This window comes from Sceloporus occidentalis, unplaced genomic scaffold (genome assembly GCF_023333645.1).
Source record: "Sceloporus occidentalis isolate IW3139 unplaced genomic scaffold, rSceOcc1.0.p SCAF_9, whole genome shotgun sequence".
Taxonomy (NCBI): Eukaryota; Metazoa; Chordata; class Lepidosauria; order Squamata; family Phrynosomatidae; genus Sceloporus; species Sceloporus occidentalis.
In genome coordinates this window covers 20859949-20885964 of record NW_028316989.1, presented here as the reverse complement: position 1 = coordinate 20885964, position 26016 = coordinate 20859949, and the positions used below count along the sequence as shown (strand labels likewise).

Sequence of the window (26016 nt, the reverse complement as noted above, 5' to 3'; positions counted from 1 at the left end):
TGAGAAAGTTTGACTTGCCCAAGATTATCCACTGGGTTTCCATGGCTGAGTGGGGACCTGAACCATAGTCTGTAGAGTCGCAGCCCAACCTTCAAACCACTACACCATGTCCATGATGTCCATTAAACCTTCCTGCATTAATTCTTGCCTGGGTGATAATACTACCAAATGATTTCCATCACTGTGGTACCCCAAGAGATGCAATATTTGCTTCTATTTTGCTACTGCACAAGCTGCTTGACACTGCTTAGCCAAAGGTCGTAGCTTTAGTGTGAATGTCAGTGAATATGACTGGCTGACAGCTAGGTCAAATACAGGAAGCAATATCTTATAGCTGTACTCCTGCCTTAATGTCTAAGGTCAGAAGACAGAGCTGCAAACACCTGCTATTTATCACTTTCCTGCTTACTATGGGGACGTTGCTAATTACCCCAGGAAACCAGGGAAATGACAATCTGCATCCCAACAAATGTGTAAAAGAAAATAAATGTCATTCTCAATGTTTCAAAATTGCTAAACATGAATACTGGAGCCTGGGTGCTTTAGCTAAATATGGAACATTAACAGTCGAAGGTAACATAAATGCCAAGTTTGTAGGCTTTCACATACAAGGCAACCAAACCCACAGAGGTAATTTCTCCTGCCAGCAACAAAAAACTGTGGCAGGGAAATGCCTTAGGGACTGTACTGAAGTTAGGACGGTTTATCTGAAAGTATGAGTCCTCAGCCTCTAAGGGGGGTAAAACTAGTTAAAAGGAGAAAGAGCTTACCTCCTGGCAGTACTGCAAAATCTCTTCTTTCCTTCCAAAGCAGCTTTTGGTCCCAGAAGTATCAGGCTCCCATTTTCCAGTCTGAATGTTCACATGCATGTTCAGCTTTCCACAAAACATGGCAATCTGAGGTTCAGCCACTGCAAATCCTGTGCCAGCATTGGCAGCTAGTGCCTATGGGGAAAAGAATCTTGTTTTACACACAATCAGGCAGCATTCACTTGGGGGGTCTCAAAGAATAAGAATTGGCAGGCGGTGGGGAGTTGGACACAATAACTATTTTGCTACACAGTTTCTATTGCCCAGCTGAAGTTTACTGTTAGGAATGGCTAGTTGCCAACATTCATAGGACTCCACAGGCTGCTCTCCCTCTTTCTGTATATGCCACCTCATGTCTTTTTTTTCTGTGCTCCACTAACATCCTCCTTGCCGTCTTTTAGCCTCTCCCCACCTTGTGACTCTATTTTTCAGGCCCAGCTGCAATAGCTGTGTCTCTTTCTCTACCTTTCAGCACATGCATATAACATGCTCATACCAGCAATGTGAAGGAAGAAGTGACTCTTAAGAGAGAGATGGTTGGACCCATAGCTTCTGTAGAGCCAGACAGTATGGGGGGCAGTGCGAAATTAGGCTGGAGGCTGCAGATCCCTCATTCAATGTTCAAACAAATGAACAAGACTTTCTTGTCATCAGGTAGCAAGATTTGTAAAAGCCTGAGGTCAGCTGCCACACAATTTTCTCCATTTACACATACATAAACCAAGCTTCAGTAATTTTGCCACATGCCTACTTAAAAATTCCAAACTTAATCTCCATAATTTCATAGCTTTTGTTTAACTTAGCAAGTGCCCTTTGTTCATTTTTAACAGCTAATCACTTACTATTATAATCTGCTTCTCCACAACTCTTTTTACAGTTTAGGATGCTAGGTTAGGTAGAAAGGAAGAATAATGAACTATATGACAGTCTTGGCTACTATACATCCAAAGTTATGGAATGCTCTTAAAGACATGGGAGTGCTACCAGATCTGATAGTCCTGGTGAGAAATCTGTACTTAGGACAAGAGACTACATTTAGAACAGAATATGGAGAAACACAATTGTTCCCAACTGGCAAAGGAGTCAGGCAAGGCTGCACCCTGTCACCCTATTTGTTCAACTTATATGTAGAAAATATATGAAGAGCAGGCTTAGACTTTGAAAAAGGAGGAGTAAAGATAGGAGGAAGGAATATCAGCAATCTTAAGATAAGTGGATGACACCATACTACTCATGAGAAACATCATGGACTTAAAACAATTACTAAGGAAGGGCAAAGAAGAAAATGCAAATGCTGGCTTAATACTGAACATGAAGAAAACAAATATAATGACCACATATATTCAATCTAGACAATTAGGAAATCAAAATAGTAAAATAATTCCTGTACCTTGCATCAAATATTGATCAGTAATGTGAGGCTGCAGTCAAGAAATCAGAAGAATACTAGGAATGGGAAAGACAGCCATAAAAGAACTAGAAAATATCCTAAAGTGTAAAGATACACACACACGAAAACGTATTCCCCATTGACAAGGTTGTCAAGTTGTGTCTGACCATGTGTGTGTGCCTGTGTTCATCTCTGTTACTAAACCGAAGAGTCAGCATTGTCAGACGCTACTCTGTGATCATATGGCTAGCACAATTGCACAGAACGCTATTTACCTTCTCACTTGCATTTGCATGCTTTCGAACTGCTAGGTTGGCAGAAGCTGGGACTAGTGATGGAAGCTCACCCCATCATGCAACACTCAGGCCTTCAACTGCCAATCTGCCGATCATGCAATCAACGCTAAAGTCAGAACATAAAAACCACTGTATTCCCTATTACCGTGTACAGATGCGAGAGCTGGACAGTGAAAAAAGCAGGTAAGAAGAAAACAAATTCATTTGAGATGTAGTTCTGGAGAAAAGTGCTGAGGATACCGCAAGCAGCCAAAGTGAATGGGTCCTTGATCAGATCAGGCCTGAAATCTCCCTTCTAGCCAAGATGATCAAACTGAGGCTGCTGTACTTCAGCCACATCATGAAAATGCATGAGAAAAGGCAATAATTTTAAGAACGTCGGAGGTAGGTAGAAAGAGAATATGACTGCAGACTAGATGGATAGACTGTATTAGGGAGGTCACGTGTATGAATTTACAGGACCTAAGCAGAGCAGTGGAGAATAGGAAGTCTTGAAGATGTCACATCCACAGGATCACCATGATTGGGATCAACTCAAAGGTGATTAATAACAACAAAAACAACAACCACTCTGCCCTTGGGCAAGGCATAGGCATTTGTTGCCAGATGGAACAATGCACCATCCTTTTAAACAAAATGAGCAGTGGAGCTACTCTTCCACCTGTCTACTAGAAGCACAAGTTCAAGCAAATTAATTGTTTCAACCCCTGTCATTCCTTATGCATACTGACAAAAGAGGTATCTGTTGTCTTCTCTAGAATTATAAAACAGAGGGTTCAAACACAACTCTTCATTAGAAGAGTAATGCTCGAATATGTGTGGGCACACATATGCAAGCCAATTTAAGACAAATCTAAAATCAGTAATGATGCTAAGTGGCTTGCTACCCTTGCCAGAAGGTATAAAATTGCAGGGTATATTATAGAACTGATGCTGTTTCCAAAATAAGGTCAAGATGAGGGTTACAAATTTAGATGATGAAACAGAGCCTTCACCATTACTACTGTTTGCTATTTTCAACCTCAAAGTTGTAAACTCCCTTTAAGTCTATGAGGAGCAATGGAGAGAAAATGAACAGGATTTTGTGACTATTTCATCTCTAAGAACTAGTACAATGTAATACACAATTTATACCCAGGAAATATGTTCATTGATTTTACTCAATCATAAAGGGATACCACAGTACTAACAGTACCATACTACTAGCAATTATACCAAACAGCATTAACTGACAAGCCATAATTATGTAATCTCGAATCCAGTTGTGGTTTCACCATGCTCCTTGTCATATACTAAAACTCATGGAGTGTAAAAAATATTCATCAGTGCCCCAAACACAAAGTTTTGTACTGAAGTAAAAGCCAAATCACACTTTTGGCATATAGACACAATCACAGGTGGAAACGTGCTCTGTACTCAGAATAAACCAGTCACTGATACCAAACACCTTCTTAACCAGTGCCCCCAATAAAGGATGTGATTTACTGCTTTGTTCCCCAGAGACAGATCCCTCCCAGGCTAGCCAAATCTTGCCTATATTAGGAAGAAGAGTCCTCACCTCCCCCCCATCATAAAACTCACAAGAATATCCTTAATGCTTCAGGGAAAACAGGACACAGATTGCCTTTAGGAAAGCGAGGAGGGAACACACTAGCACATGAAAGAAAGAGATTAAACCACACAGAAATGCTTATTAAGCCCCACTGGATTATAAAACAGGAAATTCTTCACCAAGGGCAAATCAAGCAGTATATACCCAGATGAACTACTTAAACAACCTTACTAGCTTATAAACAGGCTGGCCTTAGTTTCAATAACTCACTTAATATCAGCACATTGGAAGTGCCTTAGCTCTGATTACACTGTCAAAGCATTGCAGACACAGTCTGAGCATGTTATGGGAGCCTCACATTGTCAATAGCATCCCCAAACTTTGGTCCTCCAGGTGTTTTAGACTACAGCTCCCAGAAGCACCTGCCAGCTTGGTCAATAGTCGCGGATTCTAGGGGCTGAAGTCCAAAACTTCTGGAGGACCAAAGTTTGGGGATCACTGATCTAAGCCATAGAGCTATCTTCCTCTTCACACTAACCATATATACTCGACTATAAGTCGACTTAATGTATAAGTCGAGGGCAGGTTTTGGGGTCAAAATTATAGATTTTGATATGACCCATGGCTAAGTGAAGAGTAAATTCTAGGGGCATGTAACAAAGGATATAAAGGATGATGCAAAGGAAAATAATGCCAAAGAAGTCGAAGGCTTTCATGGTCGGCATCTATAGTTTCTTGTGGATTTTTCAGGCTTCTAGAACATGGCCACATAGCCCGAAAACCCCCCCACAAAAAACAATGCCAAAGAAATTACAAAATTCTAGCAGGCATAACTATTTGTGCTCAAAATAAAGGCTGAGTGGCTGAAAACATAGAGCACCAATGATTCCAGGAAAGATTACATTTTTGCTTTTCACCAGGGGATGGTTCCTTTTTTTGAGTAAGTGTTGAAGTACAGTACTTACAGTACCTATATTGAGCCATGGATAAGTCAACTCAGGTTTCTTGGGGGCTCAATTTTTTGGCTAAAATGTCTAGACTTATACATGAGTATATACAGTATTCTAGTTGCAGTTTCTTGCTTGGGTTAAGCAAGGACTAGTTCTACCTCTTCACTCCCTGTGAAGAGGTTTGTGGCCTCACAAAGGAGGAGACATACTGGTTTGCAATGGAAGTATCTTTTTGTGTTGCAAATGGGATGTTAAATTCCCTGGGCTTTGAGAATTTCCTAGTTGCCACATGGCGAGGAGGAGGAGGTGCCAGCCTGCAAGGGGTACCCCTCCATACCATCAGAACTAAGGACAAAAACAGCAAAACGCAAGCCTATAACTAACATCTTTCTTCTCCCCCCCCCCCCCCGGTATGGTTTTTAACACCTTGCCTGGTGAAGAAGCCAGTGGAGCTTCGAAAGCTTGTAACATGGATAATGTGCATTTTGGTTGGCCCCATAAAGGTATCATTGTTTGGTGAATGTTTGATGTTATTGGATTTGCTCTATAGCCAACATGGCTAGCCGTGAATGTTTTCTTCACTCCCTGTCATCTTATCTCAAAAGTGAGCCTCCTAACAACTATGACTATAAGTGTGCGGTGGGTGGGTGGATGGGTATATAGTGTATGTGTGGGTGCATATATTAGCCCTTTGCTTAAACTAAGGAGGTCCACTTTTCACAGTCTTGTCCAAAACACAATGCAGCAATAATCCAATATGAGACTGCTTTAATTGCCCTGGCTCAGTGCTAAGTAATCCTGGAAATTGTAGTTTATTGTGGCATCAGAGCTCTCTGATAGAGAAGACTAAATGTCTCACAAAACTACAGTCCCCAGGGCATGGAGTCAGGGCAGTTAAAGCGGTCTCAAACTGGATTATTTCTGCAATGTGTTTGGGACCTCTGAGAGCCAGACCAAGCAACCGCATGTGACATCTAAAATTTCCTCCTCGGTTTACATAGCCCACACAGTATAACAAAAATTGAGGAAATATGAGCATGGGATATGTATGTGCAAAAAGAAAAAGTGTACCCTCTTTTGTGGCTTTCTTGCACCCTTAAAACCAGTTCATAACTTACTAGCTGTAAACTGACTGTAAGCTGTAGGTCTCAGAGCTTATTAAAAACAAGCCTTTCGACGTACTCCATATGGACCTTGACCAACATACTGGATTTATTTCAGTTTGGGGGCCGGACACACAAACGTGGACCACATTAGTTAGCAAAGGCAGTGTTTCTAACAGAGAGGGTGGAACAGAAGTCAGTGCCAACAGCAACAGAAGACAGGGAGTGTCTGGAGTGTTAACCTTGGTTGCATGCTGTTTTGTACAAAAATAGTCCTGGACTCTGAATTGTAACCTGTGAAAGATTTATAAGGTCTTTTGAAAGAGCTAGTTCTGGACCAATGCATTTTTTATTTCTTTAGAGATATATTAATATATGGGTGGTGAAACAGAGCGAGAAGCTGCAAGGTCAGCAGTGCCTATTAGAAATTATATTCTCAACCAACAGAAACCTTCTCCAAACACATATCTCCGAGTACAGAGGATGCAGTGTTTAAACATTAATGCAGAAGTGTTTATTTTTGCCTTCTTCCCAGCTTATTGCCACAGATACCATGGGAAAGGTACCTTGCCTCCTCAGATTGTTCAAATAGTTTACATATCACTAGAGACAGGTTGCCATAGAGACATTTCAGATTCTTACAAGTGAATAAGCTAACTTAGTCACTCAGCCAAAAGATGTTTTATTCCTATTAAGATGAGGTAGATGTATCAACCACATAAGAGAACCACTAAATTAAATGCTAGAGGTTATGCAGGCTTCAACACCTGGCAATACAGGTCACTGCTCAACCACTGATCACACACAATGGCTGTTTTAGACTCCAACCAGGCTATACTAAGCATTATTTATTTTAGCTGGAATCTTCAAACATCTACACTGAATGCTAAAAGGCGCAACCAAAATGGAAGTGGAACTGAGTCCTGCTCACCAGTTATGTCATTATTTATCCAAGGCATTTATGTATTGCTTCTCAACCCACTCTGGCCTCCTGAAGTCATCGTACCTTTAATGTTTCCCAATAAGACTTTTGTGCTTGACCACTTTAAATTTCCCTCTTGCACCAATTCCAGTCCATCCTCTGACAGCTAAGTGTACTGGTCTAAACTAGCAAGGCCCTTTGTAATGTGTTTTTGTATTTAAAACAGAAGTGCAGTCCTCTGTGAGGTGTTGCTATACTTAAATGTGGAAGTGTAAACTTAATAAGGATTTTCAGGGGAAAGCTACATATGTAGAGGTGGAATTTTGTCCGATAAAATTAGTGCATTGGACATCTGAATCTTGAAAGAACAAGTACTTCTTCTGTTAAGGTCTGTCCATCACTCCACATGGAGAAATAAAGCAATTCCCCAGAGTTAGGTTAAACTGGTCTTACAGCTATTTATTTTGCATTCACAGTAACATTTATGTCCCCTGATATGCAAAAGGTATCAAGCCAGCCCAAAAGCTGCTAGGTTGCCTGTGAGTCTCCTCTAAGATGCCAGTCGAGGCTTGTTTTCAGATGACATTAGGACACCTAAAGGAGGTATCTTAATTTTTTGGCACCCAACTTGGTAGTCAAGTCCAGCTTTGTTTCAGGCTTCTGTGGCAAGTCCAAGTATATGGCAAGCATGCTTATCTGTATCCCAAAGCTTACCTGTATCTGTTTTTGACCTTTCTTACTTGACATTTTAATGCTGTGCTTTGTTCTGTACATTGTTACCATTTTAAACTGCTTCCATTCTGTGAGCCACCTGAGAACAACAGAACGTCATATAAGTATGTTGCCATTATTGGAACTGAACTAATCTTTTTTTCCTCCAGAAATGAACCACGTCGTTGATTTGTCTGGCCAAATGCTAACTTTTCCGTATCAAATCACTGCTTCATCTAATCTTTGGTGATTTATTTTTCTGTTAGATTTTCCAGCTAGCTCATGCAACAATTACAGGATGTGACGCCAAGTGTTAACTTTGACAAATCCTCTTTGGTGTCTCATGGTTGAACTTGAATTCAAGTTCTGTTTGAAGTGTGCTTAGCAGAGAGACAATGCAAAGTGATCTCTGGAGCAAGCTACCATTGTATAATCCTAAAAACATGTTCATACAGCATACTGCATTGAAAGGTTTTCCATTATTCCTCTGCTTAGGTTCTGGTTTAGTGCAGTCTGGAGCCTGCTGACTAATACAGTTAAAACCAGGGAACAATCAAGATGGCTATACTATCAAGACTAGAGAAAAATTCAGATTAAAGTTTGACAGTGAATTAAAAAAAAACACCTTGCTAGTGCTATTTTAAAAATCCAGATTCTTCTTTCCCGATTATCCTAACCTCCTTCTTCCAACAGTAAACTTACTCTGGAAGTAATAGTTTGCCTTTTGAAATCCGTTATGCACCACTTTTTTCATTTCCCAACACTAGTGTATTAAGACTCCACTCCCAAACTATTTACTGAATATTTTTCTTTTAAGAGATGGTTGAATAATTTAAAATCAGTTTGCTCCAGAGAAGGAGTTCCATACTGTTTCTCGCTCTTACTTGCATGGTAAAACAGCATTGGTTTGGACCATACTCTTTTCCGGCACAGTTATGTTGGAAGAAGTGGTGGGTTGGTAATTTTTGTCAATTCCGCTTCTTCAGCTGCCCTCTAAAAAGCTGTTGTGAAGTGCTGAGGACCCTTTGAAAAACTATTGAGTGCTACAGAGGGGAAGAAGAAATGGCTATAGTCACTACTCCATCCACTCCATCGAGCAAAGCACCTTCATTGGACTCCACTTCTGTCTCTAAATTAAATAAGTAAACTTATTAGTGGATGAGTAAGTCTGGATTCAACCCATATGCTTCCCACAGCTGTACTGCTAATATTGTACAGCTTGTAGGAGAACTGTGATTCTGACTGTAGTAAAACAATACTCCTTGAAGGTAAAAGGAAATCATCTGTTCATAGAACTGCTCAGTCAGTGATAGGCTGGAAATTTTCTAGTACTAGACACCAAACACTTGTGATTTTTGCTGCAGGCAGATCAATGACCTAATTGTGCTGCAGTACTCCAAAACCAGTGCACTGAACGGGAAATGCTAACAGAATTAAAGTTCCTTACTCTCAGCTTGGCCTTAGCTTTAATTTTTCTTTGTGGCGACAATGTAACTTGGCTCAAGACTTCTTACACTGTGAGCATCTATGCTCAGGGCAATGAGCCCCTTTAATGCTGGTGCCACTGTTCTGAGCACATTAGGAGCTACATTGGGAAAGCAAGTTTGCTTTTAGTATAAAAGGTAGATTAGTAGCTGTCATTTTCAAAAAATATATCCATCAAAAGCACAACCACCAAAGAAAAGAAGTGTGATAAGTTAATCCATTGACCTTTCTGTGAAAGAGTTGCATATCATGCAGTTCTGAATCAGATTTCCAATATTCCTATGATAAACAGTAGTGTGTTTGTACAGAGATTGTACAAGAAGTGTCTCCAGCAGAAGTTCAACTCTGCTGAAGTGAATGAGTGGGCAACAATAGCATATCCTACTCTGATCTTTCATGATGGTAACATTAGTATGTTAGCAATATGTAGTGTCAATTTAAAAAAAAAACACTAAAGCATGTGCTTTTGCAGGAGTGGGAAATGTGCAGGACACATGTGGCCTCCAAGGCCATTTCTGAAGCCACTTAGCAAGCATGTATGGTTTAGGTTTGGTTAGTTTTATAGCCAGTGAAACACGCTAAATTAGGTTATAATCTATTTACTCATGAAAACCCAGGCAGACATGCTTATCTGTATCCAGAATTCCAAATTCTGAAGCACTCCAAAATCCAAAACTTTTTGAATTACAATACAAGTAGCATAATATGCACCTGCACTGTATTTGCAAGGGTAGAGAGAGACATGAGGATCTGGGAAATGGCAAGAATCCACACCTTCCACTATTTCAGATCCTCAGTCTCTCTCCAGCCTTATCATGTCTCAGTATGTATATGCAAACACAGGTATTCCAAAAATTCTACACACACACACACACACCCCAAAAAAATCAAAAATACAGAACCTTCTGGTCCCTAGTAATTCAAATAAGGGATACTCAGAATGTTAAATGATACAGAGGAAGAAATATACATCAACATTTGCAATGTGAACTGATTTTAAAAGCTGTCTAATGCTGAAAAGATATTAAAATAGATGCTGGATAGACATCTCTGGGCAGGACACAGCACTCTTCAGCTGGGATGCAACACTGAAAAGCTTCTTCATTTGTAGCCATCTTCTATACCTCATTTGACTGACAATAATAGGTCAATGAGTACCCCTAAATTATGAGCCTGGTCATTCAGAGTAAATCTACTTCAAAACAGTGAATACCACTGATCAGGTCTAATGAGCCACCCATAAACAGTGTACCTATCTTGCCTGCAACAAGCATTTACTGTCATCCAGCCCATTATCACAGCAACTCATGGGTTTTGCTCTTTCACCATATCACATGACTTAGATGAAAAACAGTAGTAAAGCTGGCTATTTTATGACAGCTCTCACCCAAACAACCTCTTATCCATTTCATACCGAAGTTTAATATGTTGAATGACATACAACTCTACCTATACTTAGCTGTCATACTGGAATAGATGAACCCACTGAAAGAAATGTCATCAGTATCCAACTCAACCAATATCTCTCCTATTTAATGGTACTAAAAGCAGCTAAGAAGCCCAAGTGGGATCCCCTGTCCTTCGACACTGACTTTGGCACCATTAAGACATGGGTCTGGGTCTAATTATTTTATCCTGTCTGTACACAGCTCTGTTTTAAACTGTTATACAATTCAGTGTGTTTGTTGTCTGCATACTGCTTTAAAAGTTATAATTGTTTAAACTGAATTTATTGGAAGCCACTTTGAGATCTTTGGATATAGGAGTGAGATATAAATATTTCAATAAAAACAAAACAATAAAAAAGGCAATTCATCAGTGTTAGCAGGACATGATGACTTAACTAGATTTCTGCATCTTAAGAAATCTGGAGATATCAAAAGTTCACTCAGTCTTGTTTATATTTCATTGTTGCTAACCATGGATTTTGGATCTTTTCAGAATGCACCACATTGCACAACTTTCATCAACAACTGAAAAGTAAACCTCCTGCCCAGGCTTAACATAACACACACTGAAACTCAATCCACTCATCCCGAACCTTTGGTCTGTCTGCATTCAGATTACCAGAATAATTCCAAGTGAAAATACAAAAAGATACAGTCAGCCCTTCTTATACACGGATATTTTTATACACGGATTCAAGCATACATGGTTTGAAAATGTTCAAAAAAAGTATACATTCCAAATATTCAACCTTGATTTTCCATTTTTTATAAGAGACACCATTTTGCTATGTCATTATATTTAATGGGACTTGAGCATCCACGGATTTTGTTATCCACAGGGATCTTGGAACCAAACCCCAGCGGATAACAAGGGCCCACTGTACTATTTTCAGCGGGGTAACCATGTTAGGCACCCAACTACCCTAAAGGCACCAGATCCTAATCTTGGAAGCTAGGGTTGGGACTGGTTTGTACTTGTATGGTAGATTGCTAATACCAGGTGCTGTAAGCTATATGTTAGAGGAAGGAACAGACAAAACCACCTCTAAGGCCTGTTACAGACAGCCAAAATAAAGCTGCTTCGAGTCACAGTGGAGGTATGGTGTTTCAATGATGCATGCATCCGAAGAGTCCAGAAGTCGCACCAAAGCCATGCTCCAGCTGGAGCATGGCTTTGGTGCGACTTCTGGACTCTTAGGATGCATGCATCATTGAAACACCATATCTCCACTGTGACTCGAAGCAGCTTTATTTTGGCTGTCTGTAACAGGCCTAAGTCTTCCTTGCCTAAGAAAACCCTATGAAATTAATGGGGTTGCTATAGGTCAACAGCAACTTGAAGGCAGGCATGCACATGCACATACAGACACACACATTGTTAGTCAGTGGCAACAAGGAGTCATAAAGATGGAGAAATGTTATTTGCCAGAAACTTGTGGATTTCAGCCTACTTCACTGGATGAATGAAATGTACTATAGATCACCACACTGGATAGATCCCTAAGTACACCAAGAACAGCAACAAATGGAAGATCCTCTATCTACAACCAGCTGCATCAAGAATTGTGACCATTCAACTCTGGTGACCCCTTTTCACTTAAGCCACAAACAGGATTTAACATTGCTATTACTTTCAAATTGTCAATGACCAATCAAGAAACTAACTTCAGTGAAGTGATCTTGTAGATAAAGTAATGAAGCACAATTTGAGCCAGTTCAATGAGAACTGTGCCATCAAAATAACACACAAGTCTTCTGCAGAGTATGCCAGGACCTGTTAGAGCCTTCAACGTATAATAATAATAATAATAATAATAATAATAATAATAATTTGTTTTATTTATATACCGCTATTCCAAAGATCATAGCGGTGAACAGCAAGTAAGCTAATTAGCAAGTAAGCTAATTTGCCCCCAACAGTCTGGGTACTCATTTTAGCGACCTTGGAAGGATGCAAGCCTGAGTCGAGCTTGGGCCCTTTTGCTGGTCTTGAACTCGCAACCTTGTGGTTTTGAGTGAATGGCTGCAGTACAGGCATTTAACTACTGCGCCACCAGGGCTCCATATTAACCAGGTATATTAACCCTAGACCTTTTCAGTGGTTAAACCACCTCTCAGTAATCTTCCAATCTCACTTAACTTCAAGTTATTGGTGATTCCAGTAGTTTCTTCAGTACACTTAAGATATTCCGTCTTCAGCTCATGTAAAGAACTTATTCAACAAATGTGATTCTGACGTTGTATTCTATTTGTTCATTTGCACCTAGCCTTTCTCCCAAAGCTGGGTTGGAAAACAGCTTACAAAAGAAGAAGCGAGACAAGTAGGAACGCATATACATAAAAACATGCAAAATATTATTTTAAAGATCCTGCCCCATTAATCTAGCCATGGGTTGCTCAGGCTTTTTCCAAATCAGTATTCTACTACTCAGAAATGGTGGAGAGGTGGGCTATGTCCCCATGAACCAACCATCACAATTTTTTTCTCTCCTTTCTGCAAATTATTTAGTGAAGTACAGTCTCCTTCCTCCACAAGAGTTAGTATTTTGACAGGATTAAAGTATCATCCTACACTAACGCTGCATCTCTTATTAAAAAGCAAACCAACAGCATCTCTCCGAGGTTTCTCCTGGGTCCCAAAAGAATACAGCTAATTATTATATACATACACAAATGCACACACACACACCGACGCAAGTATAAAATAAACACAACATTTAAGCTTCTGCCTTCTTCAGCTACTAAAGATGAAACTGAGCTGCATCCAAGATGACAGCCTATTTTCAGCATTTCCCCCTTACATCTAAATATACGTGTATATATACTCACAATGTATATGGCTCCAAGTTACTTATGAAGAGTCTCCAGAATAATAATAAAATTTATTTCTAGCCCGCCTCTCCAATAAGATCAAGGCGACTTACATCAATAAAATCCATACAATACAATAAAATAAATCCCACTATCCCCTCCCTCCTTAAACCAAATCAACATAATAATTACAACATAATAATAACTATAGTAAAATAGAACAGAAGTGCCCCTTTAGTATGAAACTAAGGAGGGATGAGTAAGCATCCTTTAAATGCATCAAATGTTAAGAGGGTTTTTTTGTAGTTACTGTTGAGATGGAAAACATTTGTGCTTCAAGCCTGTTCCATGTTTTTTCCTATCTATTCTTCCTGCCTATATCCAGCAGCTAAGTAGCTTGAACTCAGGAAAACTAATTAAGGCCTGACACAGCAAGCAACAGATTTACGGACAAGGAACTCATCCAAGCTTTACAGCTTTATTTTTTTAAAATTGCTGATAATTACAATAATGCATGGGCAAGTGTCCAAGAGAGGAAGAATTATTGTCTGCAGTCAGATCTGGCGCAGACTGATAATATTAGCCAGGGTTTGTTCCTGAATTCAAATGGCAGACCTCAGCATAGTCCTCTCTGGCTAACTTTAACTCCCATTATCACCATTTCTGTAGCACAATCTATGGCACAGATCCACACTATATATCCAAAAACGTTTGTTTGTTCATTGATGTTCTCTTTTTCGCCCACTCATCCAGCCCCAATGAAGAAGCTACCTTATCAATGATCATGCTCCTTCAAAAACCATGTGCTCAGTCATCTACATGCTCAAGCTTGAGAACCCCATATATTTTCAATTAACATGCCCCTATGTATTCTGTTTACCTATTGGCATACAGATGTAGTACAAGGGCACACTTACTTTGGCAGGATCAATTCTCAGTCACCCAGTTACTTACATCCTGAATATTTCACATCCTGCATTATAGCCCTAGAAGACTCAAAGAGTACATGAATATACAACTGGGACCCATATATAACTGGGACCCTGTTCTGCCTTCCCTTTAGCTCCACAATGGGATTTCTTTTTCAAAATTGTGTACTTCACAGGATTGGGGAAATAACCAGTATTTTTATATTCATGTGTAGGAGGACTACACTAATACAGGACTAAATCAGAAAGTACAATAGCAAAAGGCAGTTCAGATGTTATGGCCACTAGCTTAAACAATACCTGTTCTTTAAAAAGTGCTCTTTTTAAAAGAGGTGTTTTGTTTGAACTTAGGTTAGTTGAAGGATTTTCTTCTTAAATGGCATTTCTTCCACTGTAAAATAAAATGATTAAAGAAGCAACTGACACTGGATTCTGGTCTAACAATGAACTGCCAATAAACTGTTAAAGTTAAAATGTTTAAAGTCAAATAGTCATTGTTGTTCCAGTAAGAGGGTTGGAAAACAGTCATAGTCAGACTTTTTAAAACTGTATGAATAACCAGTTTTAAAAAAGGAGTAGGGTTTAACTCATCTGGTTTAAACCGGCCAACCTTGCTTCTACAAATCCTGCGGTTAGACCAAGTCTGTTGAAGGAGTAATCTACTCACCTCTGAATTTCAAAAACAGAGAGAATGAAGCCATGAAGCATCATATATAAAGTTAGAATGAGCAACTTGGGAATCTTCGGATGCTGCTGAAATAAAACTCACATTGGTCCTAAGTAGCATAGCCAATGGTGAGAGAATGATAGAGAGACACAGTTCAAACATTTGGAGGTTCACACGTTTCTGACATAAAGGAAGCAGAAATGCATATTTCAAGTGCAGACAAAATGCAAGCAGTAACTGGGCAAGGTGGGAAGTCATTCCAAAATCATGGTGCCACAGCTTACATTGGCCTATTTCAGGTCCACCCACCCCATTTCTAAAGATATGAGAACAATTGTAAAGCAAATTCTCTGGATTAAAATAACAGAGCATTTCTAACAAACCTAGGCCTTGGTGGAAAACTTGAAAGAGAACACAAACCTAAAATCACATCAGATCCAAGCTATGTATTTCCACTATAAAAGAAACCATTGGTTCTTAATCTAGTTTGCATCACTGAACTCAAAGCAACTTAGATGTTTTGCTCCTCTCAGCAACGTTTGTTCTGAAGTACAGTTGCTTTCTGGCAGCTATTTCTAAAAAGATTATCTTATTATACCTTACTATAATCCCACTCAGATCTACACAGATCATGTCACTAGTATCATCCTTAGTAGTACAGGCTGAGTCTATTTTATTCAAAATGATTGGGACCAGAAGTCCTTTAGATTTGGGGGGATTTCAGAAAACCTGTATTTGCATGTACAGTACACACACAGTGAGATATCCTGGAGATGGGACCCAGGTCTAAACTCAATATTCATGTATGCTTCATATATCCCTTATACACATAGCTGAAGGTAATTTTATACAGTATTTTGTACATGAAGCAAAGCTTGTGCACAATGAGCCACCAGAAAGCACCATGAAAAAGGTTTGTAATACTTCAGATTTTGGAATTCCGGACAAGAGAGACTCAACTTATAGTTGTTTTTGTACACAGATTATAACCTACGCAGAGGCAAGATATAAACATTTAAACAACAAAGGTAAGTATCATGATAGGGTTCCTGAGAGTTGAGGCTGGCTGGCGGCTTCCACATCGGTGGAGTTTTAGCCACTGGATTTTAGTGCAAACTCAGGGGGAGTTAGCCAAAGTGTTGAAACTTTTTGAGAGGAAGATTCAGCATGTTAAATAGCATTTCTAAAGTTTGGACCAGAATCCAGAGCAGATTACCGGACCAACTGACATGGAAACCATGAAACACCACTCTTCTCAGCCAACCTTTGTTTTAAAAAATCTTACAAGTCACAAAACTAATACAGTCTGGGTTAAAACCCTTTAGCAAAAGAGTAACAACCACGGAATACAAAACCATCTCATGGAGAAGAAAAGACTGGGTAGTGGGTACCTAGCGTACAGTATAAGACGTCCCTTTTCAACTTGATGAAAAAAATCTTTTTAGAAATGGAATAACTGCGTTATCACACTGTGGATATTGCTTAAGAAGCTCCTACATGGTTAAATGAGAACTCTAGGCCAAGCTACAGCCTTGCAAAACATATTTCCTGGGGCAAAATATACTTCCTTTTCTCCATTTCCCTTGCTAATGTTTTTGAAATATTAGTCATTTAAAATAAGAGTCACGCATTGTCACAAACTGAAGCCTGTGGTCAGCATGGGTCATGCTTATTAGGTCTTACAACAAAAAACAAAGATATACATCAATACGTGTGATGTTGTCACCACTCAGATTCCACCGTACCAAATTCTAAATGCAAAGTCTTACACATGGTCAGAATTAACTTGTAGAATCATGATTCCACACTTCTATATTTCATTTGTGCAGGAGAGTCACCACTCCTAGGTGGGAAATGCAATGAAGAGCACCTCCAACTCCTTTATTATCCACTTAGGAGACAGTCCCTTCTGAAATATGGCATGTTTATTTTGCCTTGAGGACATGGGTCAGGAAGCAACAGTTGCTTGCTGACCCATGGCCGCTGGGCAAAATAAATATACTTCATTTCACTAAAGACAAGGAACACATTTTTATTCTATTTTTTCAGAGCAACTCTGTGAAAACCTTTAATCGGCTATTTAGCAGCATATGCAGCTACTTTTAGTGGGCACACTTTAGATGCCAACAAACTTTCATTCAGGAATGAACGCTCAATTATATGTAAATATGGCTATCTTATGTGCAATACTATGACTAGACATGCTATAACTTAAAACTGTATAAAATAGAAAGGTTACACATAACTTAAAACCATATGAAAGAGAAAGGTTACATAAAAGATACAGGAAGTGTACATAAAATTAAATTATCAGATTGGGTTGCAACACTGGAGATTATTTTTGGTATGTAATTATAGATCTAATCCTTTTTTTCTTCAAAAAAAGTTTTCCCCTGAAATTATTAGGGGCTTTCAAATTTATCAGTGGTTCCAAAACCATTACAAGGCATCAACCCAGAGAAGAAAGAAAAAGTGCAGCCTGGGCTGTAACATATTCCTGGATTAGAAATGCAAGTGCGCAAAGGAAAAAGAGAAAGACATGAATGTGGAGTTTTTTGTGGGTTTTTCGGGCTATGTGGCCATGTTCTAGCAGAGTTTCTTCCTGACATTTCCATTTCAACAGAGATTAACACTGAATTACTCTAACTTTATTAAACACGTTAGGTCTGCGAAACTACTTGAATATGAATATTAGTACCAGAAAACTTTAATTTGCAGTTTTATATGTCAAAAGTTCAAGACAGAAAATTAACATCTATTGAAATGCTGCATCCAGTCCAGGGAAATTTCCTAAGAGCTTTGGAACATTATCATTCTACCTAAACAATGAAGAAACTACTCTCAACCACATCTCTGTATTTTTGTTTGTTTCACTTATTTTGTCTATATCTGGGCAACAACAACAGCCGGGGGGGGGGGGGGCTTTTCCAAAGGACGGCACAGATCCCTGCTTAGTAAAACTTTTTAACATCATTATAAAATCAAGAATTAGTTTACAGTATTGGCAAAGGAGATCTGATCTTTGCTAGCGTAACCAGTTTTGTCTGGTTCTCCCCCTAAAGCATTTGCCTCTGCATCTTCAGCAAGCACTCTTGTAATCATTACAAAGTAATTGCAAAGTAAATGTGCTCAGAGCAGTTTATTTAACAGTTGCACACTTGCTGCACTTCCCTTAATTTTTTCCACTGGGGCAGATTGTGGTACTGGTTAAGAACACAGAAATGGATGAGCCATTCACAATGTGTACAAATATTTAATAAGCACGCTTCAGCATCTGCCCTGCTGTTTTCAGGTTCAAGCAGAAAGACAACATTATCTAATTAAATTGCCCAGAATTTTCCAGGAAGAGTTTTTGCTCTTCAGGATTGCCATTTGACATCACTGCTATGATCTACTGTACTCTATATTGGCAGCAATAAAAAACATTGGATCTGCAGGTCCTTCACTACTGTTAGGTTTAAATCACCAAAGAGCCTAGTGTTTACAAGATGCCAATTAGAAAGAAGCAAATGCAGACTAAGGAATTGTAACCTTGAATGTCAAAGGGCAGTGCCATGTTCAAGTGAGCCTTCCCTCTCTATAAACAAGACTGGCCATACTAGCACTTAGAAAAGGAAATCTAGGAAACTGTTAAAACTTACAAGCTGGCAATCCTGTGTGTTTTGTTCTGAATGTTTACTGAGGGACACAGGGTACAGAACTGTGAAATGGCACGCAACTAGTTTTTACTTCCTTTTGTTCGAAAAAGACTCAGCCATCAGCCAATGTGCTGACTCCGCACATTCATTTTGTCAATGGTGAGCTGATCTGGAGGGCACATTGATTACAATGCTGATGAACTCTAGGTCTTTCAGCCTCTGGCTAGGAAAATGGTGAATGATTGTTAAACATCCCCTGGCCCCCCACTTCCACCCCACTCTGAGCCAAAAGATGAAGCCAATATACTAAACTTTATTAGTTTAGACATGGGCCACTGAGAAACTCAGATTTATGTACGTCAATTATCAGACCCACTTCAGCACTGAAATGGACACAGACTATGCACTTGCCAATTTCTAAGTGTGCTAAATTTTGAAGCAGAAATACTTACATTGCCATTGACAGAGAGGCAGGATATAAATGAAAGTATTATTATTTTTATTAATATTATTATTACATGCAGACATACTTGAAGACATGACTGTGCCATGGTCTGCACACTACCAGAGGTCTCTGCTTTAAATAATCAAGAATCACCGTCCTGGGAACAAATTCTTGACCCAAAACGTGAACACTAACCTATGGATCAGACAACCAAACTGGAAGACAGAAGTGAGTTTTGCAACTGGTATGTAAAAGTGCTCAAAGATGGTTGTACACTATCATTTTCTAGCCAAATCAAAATGCTACTTCAAGTCACTTTTGAGCCATAATCATTTCATTAAGCCAATGTAGCATGAATTTAATATAAGAATACATACACAGAGTCCAAACAGAAAATCAATACAGTAATCATGGATTCCTCTCCGGAGGAGATACATGTACGTTGTCAGTAAATAGCACACATTTTCTGCCTTCCTGAAAAGGTGAAGAGGATCTTCTATTCTCCTCGCCTTTCAAAAAGGTAGATGGTAAATTGCTACTCTGGCCTGATCCCATTTATCCAAGTTTTTATTAGGTTATAAAAATAAAATGCTAGCCAGGACTATGACAAACTACTGTTAGCCATTTTATATTTCAAACAAAGAATTGCCCTTTACCTAAAAGCCTAAAACAGAAATAATGAAATTATAAGAAGCTTTTGTTTTCTTTACCAAATACTGCCATGCTTCTTAACTTCTAAAAATAAAAACACTATTCATTAGCGAAACACATGACATTAACAATTCTGTGCTTTTCCAAATTAGAAACATAAGCTAACTACTGCCAGTATAGTAGATTGCTACTTTGGGTACTGGGATCCAGTGCTTTACCTGTGAATGTCATAAGGAGGATTCTGCCTTCTACCTGTGATTCACGTTATCCTTTAAGCTTGCCAGAGAAAGATTCAAACCTGAAGTAACACTTTAAATTTAGTCAGTTTTGCTAATAAGCATTAATTTCTAGTCCATAACCAAGTCTGTGATTCCAAGACTCTATCTATATTACTGAAAGCAGGGGAAACTATATGACTTCACGTAACATTTTGGCAAATTGCCTAAGCAAATTTTATTTGGACCTTCCATTTTGCTGCGCAGTCTACAAGTTATAAGATCTCCGAATGAACTGGGTAATACCTGTTTCATGAGAGAGTGAAGGTCATTGCGAGCAGCATAAAATTTAGTCAGCTGGTAATACAAACAGCCAAATAAAAATGCAATGCACCCAAGAAATATATAATCTGCAGTAAGCTGATTGGGATGTAAACAACATAAAATGGTATTATTCCAGCCCATTCTACAACTTTACAGAGATTTCAATACCAGAGCACTTTAAGAAAAGAGAAGCAGAAACCACCAGTCTGCAGATAACATTTGTGACTCCACCAGAAGTAGCTCTGTGGGTTTGGGTGCTGCTGATTTTTTAAAATCAGAGCTCTAGCAGTCTCCTCAATATAGATCCGAACGCCTCCCATTTCCTCTAAGCCTGCTCTTTTTAAAAATGTGGCCAGCAATCGTTCCCCACTTGACCTCTACAGACCATGTTGCAAGTTGTAATCAGTCATACCAAAACCACAGCTGTTAGCAAGTGCTGCATGCTGACCTGCAATTTTCACTACTGTAATCAGGAAGAAGAATACGAAGAATCTGCTACAAAAACCACATCACTGTATGTCAGGCTCTGTTTAACCTCTGGTTTTGCCAAAGCCCTTAGTAATCAGAGTGGCTCTCCAAATATACCGGTACAGTGTGCCCTCTGTATCCACGGATTCAACCATCCATGGTTTGAAAATGTGTATGTTTTTAAAAAATCCAAAAACCAAACCTTGATTTTGCCATTTGATATAAGGAGCACCATTTTACTATGCTGCTTTATATACACTGTACATACTCGACTATAAGTCGACCACATATATAAGTCGAGGGCAAGTTTTGGAGCCAAAATTATGGATTTTGATATGACTCCTGGATACGTCAAGGGTAAAACCTAGGGGCATGTAATAAAGGACCTAAAGGATAAAGCAAAAGACCAAAGAATTTGCCAAATTCCATCAGGCATAACTGTCTGTGCTCATACTAAGGCTGGATAGATGAGAAAACAAAGGTGGGTCGGTGCTTCCAGGACAGATTATAGTCTTCCCTTTCACCAGGAGATGATTCCCTTTTTTGTAAGAGTTAAAGCATAGTACTTACATTGACCCATGGATAAGTCAACTCAGGTTTCTTGGTCCAATTTTTTGACTAAAAATATTAGACTTATACATGCTTATATACAGTAACATGATGTGAGCATCCACACATTTTGGTATCTACAGGGGTCAAATCCCAGCAGATGCCAAGGGCCCACTGTATGAGAAAGCAGGTAGCCCAGCCCAGGACTTAGAAGATCTGTAGTATCTGAGACAGTAAGCTGTATTACCATGTACAGCATGCTACTTCTGCTTCTAGGTTAGCACTTAGAGAAACATGCAGGCTGAATTTGGTTCAAGGTTTCTTCCTTGCCATCCTTATGCCAGTTTCTCCATGCTCCTGCAAAATTAGTCAAAGTCAAAGCATAACTTTCTGCACACTACAAAAAAGAAATGTCAATGCAAAATAAGTCTATGTCAAACCATACCTTTGTGCAAACTACAAGAGAGAAAAATGCCAAGTGTTATCTAGGACAACTAATTTGTAAGCCTGCTGTTCTATGCATAACCTACAAAGCCATTTTGTAGATAGATGCCTGCTCTTAAGCAAATGATGGCACTTTGGACCAACAGCCCTGCTAAATTTTGCCACAGCTACATCAGCTAAAAGCAACGGAATACAACCCACACAAGGAATCTTGGTCTGATTGTGCCCACTTCAATAATTCATTATGCAAGGGACTGGAAAAGTGTGACCCATGGGCTGCATTTGGCCCCTGCACACCACAGCTCCAAAGCATCCCAACTCCAATTTTAAAATATCACCATGCTTTTCCAGCAATTTTAATCTTAAAGCCGCATATAAAGCCCCTTAAAACTTGCAAAACAACCCCATACCTCTGTTTTCATTGGAATCCCCCTCACAATGGTAGCAGGCAGTGATGCAATGACATTTCCAGTCACCATTTTGAGAAAGGCTCTGAAGAAAAATGGAGGTATTTTGACACAATGTGGTGTGGTCCACAAGAAGGTCTGTGGGGAAACTGGTCCCTGAGCACATTTAGTTAGCCACCCTTGCATTACACAAATGGAACATGGTCTACCTATCTTGCCACATCAAGACAAATAGGTATATAAATTCAAGAATAAAGTTATCTTGCTAGAATTCCCACAACAGGCAGAACAATGAAGGCTTATGATAGGAGTGGCAAGACCGTGGCTCAGCAGCCACATGCAGCTTTTTAGCCAATGAACAAGTTTACACTTCTTCCATCTAAAGCAGTAGGCTGTAGTCCATCAGAGTTTATGCTAAAATAAACTGATTACATAGTTTTGAATCTGTCACAGAACTCCTTTCTACAAATACACTTTTTGTGGGTCCAATCAAACACTTCAAAGACACTGATGAACCAGGGATTTATTGTCCTCTGCAGCCATTTGGTTTACAGGTGCTGCTGAAACAAAAGCACCACCGCTACCAGACAGAAAGGAATGACTACAGAGGCACAGACAATGTGCAAGAGAAAACCTAAGACTCCAGAAGAAGCATGGAGGAAGAAGAGATAGAAGCCATTGCTTGAGAAGTGTGGACAACATGGAAGGGAAGAGAGAATAACTGGCCCCAGAGGTATCAATGGCATGGAAAGCAGATTCAGTGCAAAGTCAGTGCTGCCATCTTTGAATACTCATACATACCTTGCAAGAATAAGGAATAGCCTATAGATCAGTGGTGGGCAAACTGTAGTCCGCAGGCCACATGTGACCCTCAAGGCCTTTTTTGTGGCCCTGAAAGAGTTAAAACACATACACACAATTTTTGCTCCAAAATGTCCCCAAGAAGTATGGAGGGCATTTTCAGCACATTTCATGGAGCTCTAGGCACCCCAAGGGTTTTAAAAAAGTAATTTTGTTTTAAAAAATTATTAACATAAACACAAACTCAATAAACAGATACCCATAAACATACATTCCTCTTCTTTGCCACTATAAGTATTAGGCTTAGTTTAAAATTTAACTATACCCAATCTTCACTCTTCATGATAATCTACAGTACATCTCTCAGGTTCTTAAACCTACTGCAAACTTGTAGACATCAGTGAACAGACATAAGCATTTCTTTTGTGCTCACTGTATTCTTTACCATAATTTGAGATCTATGTACTTCTTAGTCTGACAACTGCCTTAAAGCTTTCTCCTTACTAGGCATAATATTTTAAGCGTATTCTTGCAAACCTTCATCATTTGCTATTTTTGATTCCGATTCCTTTAATCGCTTTAACCTTTTAAAACTTGAGACCGCAGATGGACTCCAATATCTTGGTAATATCATATTATTTCCTTCCATTGTTCATCAAGTTGTATCAACTTATGATCTCTTATCAGGGTAGTTAATTTGTCCATATTCATCATCATGTTTTAAAAAAAGTGGAATTATTCAAAAACTGGTCTGGCCCCAAATGCTCTCTATTGAGTCTGGAAGGGGATTTCACCCTAATTTTGACCTCTCCCGAGAACCAACGTAGGCCCAGGAGAGGCCTTGCTGGAAACAGGATGTGACTTCAGCTCACTTCCAGTTGTTAAAAAGGCCACGTTTTTGCAAAATATCACCAAGGAAGGCCCAAAAATGGGGTGAAAATGCCCCCTTTTCACCTGGAGAGCCTTGCCGGTACAAAAAATTAGGAAGGCTGGAGCAGGTACAATGGGAGAGTATTCCTCTAAGGTCTCCTGGGGTTGTTAATGTACCTTTCTAGCCTGCCACAGTTGCCCAGCTGTTATACTGTATATACTCATGTATAGATCTAAAAATGTTAGTCAAAAAATTGTTCCAAAAAACCCAAGTCAACTTATCCATGGGTCAATGTTAAGTATTATACTTTAACTCATGAACCATCCCTTGATGAAAGCCAAGAGTATAATCTGTCCTGAAAGCATTGCCCCCCCACCAAACTCTATCATCCATCCAATCTTTAGGGAATGGACAACAGTTATGCCTACTGGAATTTTGTAAGCTCTTTGGCATTGTCTTCCTTTACTTCATCTTTTCAGTGTGCTCTTTTAGGGATTTTGGACATCAGCTCCCCAAATCCCAGACTATTAGCCAACATGGCTGAGGTTTATGGGAGCTGAAGTCCAAAATCTCTTAAAGGGCACAGTTTGGGGACCAATGCAATACTTCGTTACATGCCCTTAGGTTTTACCCTCGACTTATCCACAGGTCATTTCAAAATCCATAATTTTGGTTCCCAAAATCTACCCTCGACTTACACATGAGGTCAACTTATAGACGAGTATATACGGTAGATGCTTCTCTCCATTTTCCTTGCACCCATGCACCACAAGCTTCACAAGGGAAGACTGGATTAACAGAGCATTACAAGAAGAGGAAATAGCATGCATCTTGCCCAGGCCTATCCATTCCACCCATGATCTACAGGACTTGGTCAGATTGACCTGGATCCTCTATAAGTCAAGCACTGTTTCACTGTGCTTCCCAGTGTCCCCTAGTGTACACAAATGATATTGTGGGACATATTTGCAAAGGCACAGCTGGGTACCTTACTGCTCTACATTGCATCCTTTCTGATCTGATCCTAGAATTTGATGTGCTTTCCAATATCCTACATCTACTTCTATTTTCTGTTAATGAAAGGGATGTTGTGAAAGCCATGACATCAAATGACAGTGTATGACTTATAGAGGATCCAGGTCCAAGACCCCCCCTCCCATGGATACCAAAATCTGTGGATGCTCAAATGCCATTAAATACACATGAAAAGGTGTGCCTTATATAAAATAGCAAGTTCAAGGTATGCTTTTTGGAATTTATCTCTTTTGGGAATATTTTCAAGCCATGGATGTTTGAATCCATGGATATGGAGAGCCAACTGTACCAGAAACCAAAACATCAAGAAGGAAAATGAAGTTTTAAGCTAAAATGGAAGGAGTTTTTATGTTCAAGGATATTTGCCTCCTTTTGTTTGCAATGCAATTATCATTCACTGCAGAACAGATTCCCTGAGATATGAAACAAATCCCAAAAATGTTTCATGTAAGTATCCTCTTGGATGAGACTTGATGAAAATAAGACTGCATTAAAATTATGGCTAACAATAAAAAAATGTAACTGAAGCCAGACTGCTAATACTGTACTGTCATTACCAAGTCACAATTACAGGCAAATAAATGTGCAAAGCTTGTGGCTCTCAAACTTTGTTATGAATTGCTGTTCACAACGACCACATGATGAAATCTGTGGGTTCACCATAAGTGATCACACACACACAGGCTATCCAAGGCTATGCTGTTTCATGACCTGAGACAGATGTGCAAAGGACAAGAAGATGTGACACAGAATGTTTTAAGAATGAGGGCTAAAGTTAATGCATATGTAAAAATGGAACTAATGAAGCAGTAAGCAGCAGCTATATGCTGCTTACAAGACTTCAAGGGTAAAGTTACTGGCTTAAAACATATTGAGCAATTGAACACAATGAGCTGTGTGCTATAAAAGAGGTTGAATGCATAAAGTGCATAGCCAAAGGCTATAAAACAAATGGCAAGTTCTGATTTAGCAGACACTATTAAAGCTGGGGGAGTTGCCATTTCAAGATGATACTGGACTTCAACAAAACTGTGTTTCAGTGCGACAACCACTTTCTGTCTTTACTATCTGCAGAATACTTCCCAGAAGCCACTA

General features: G+C 39.4%; 1 protein-coding gene across 6 annotated transcripts in view; it reads right to left on the bottom strand.

Moving 5' to 3' along the window:
* The window catches only part of LOC149307016 (amyloid beta precursor like protein 2-like), a 61895-nt gene that overhangs the window by 31144 nt on the left and 4735 nt on the right, over positions 1–26016 (bottom strand). For all 6 annotated transcript variants that reach the window (XM_089537618.1, XM_089537620.1, XM_089537619.1 and 3 more), the window contains one exon: positions 771–944. In XM_089537618.1, the coding sequence (XP_089393744.1) occupies positions 771–944 (174 nt within the window). Of the gene's footprint in view, positions 1–770; positions 945–26016 lie in introns of those variants that run through there.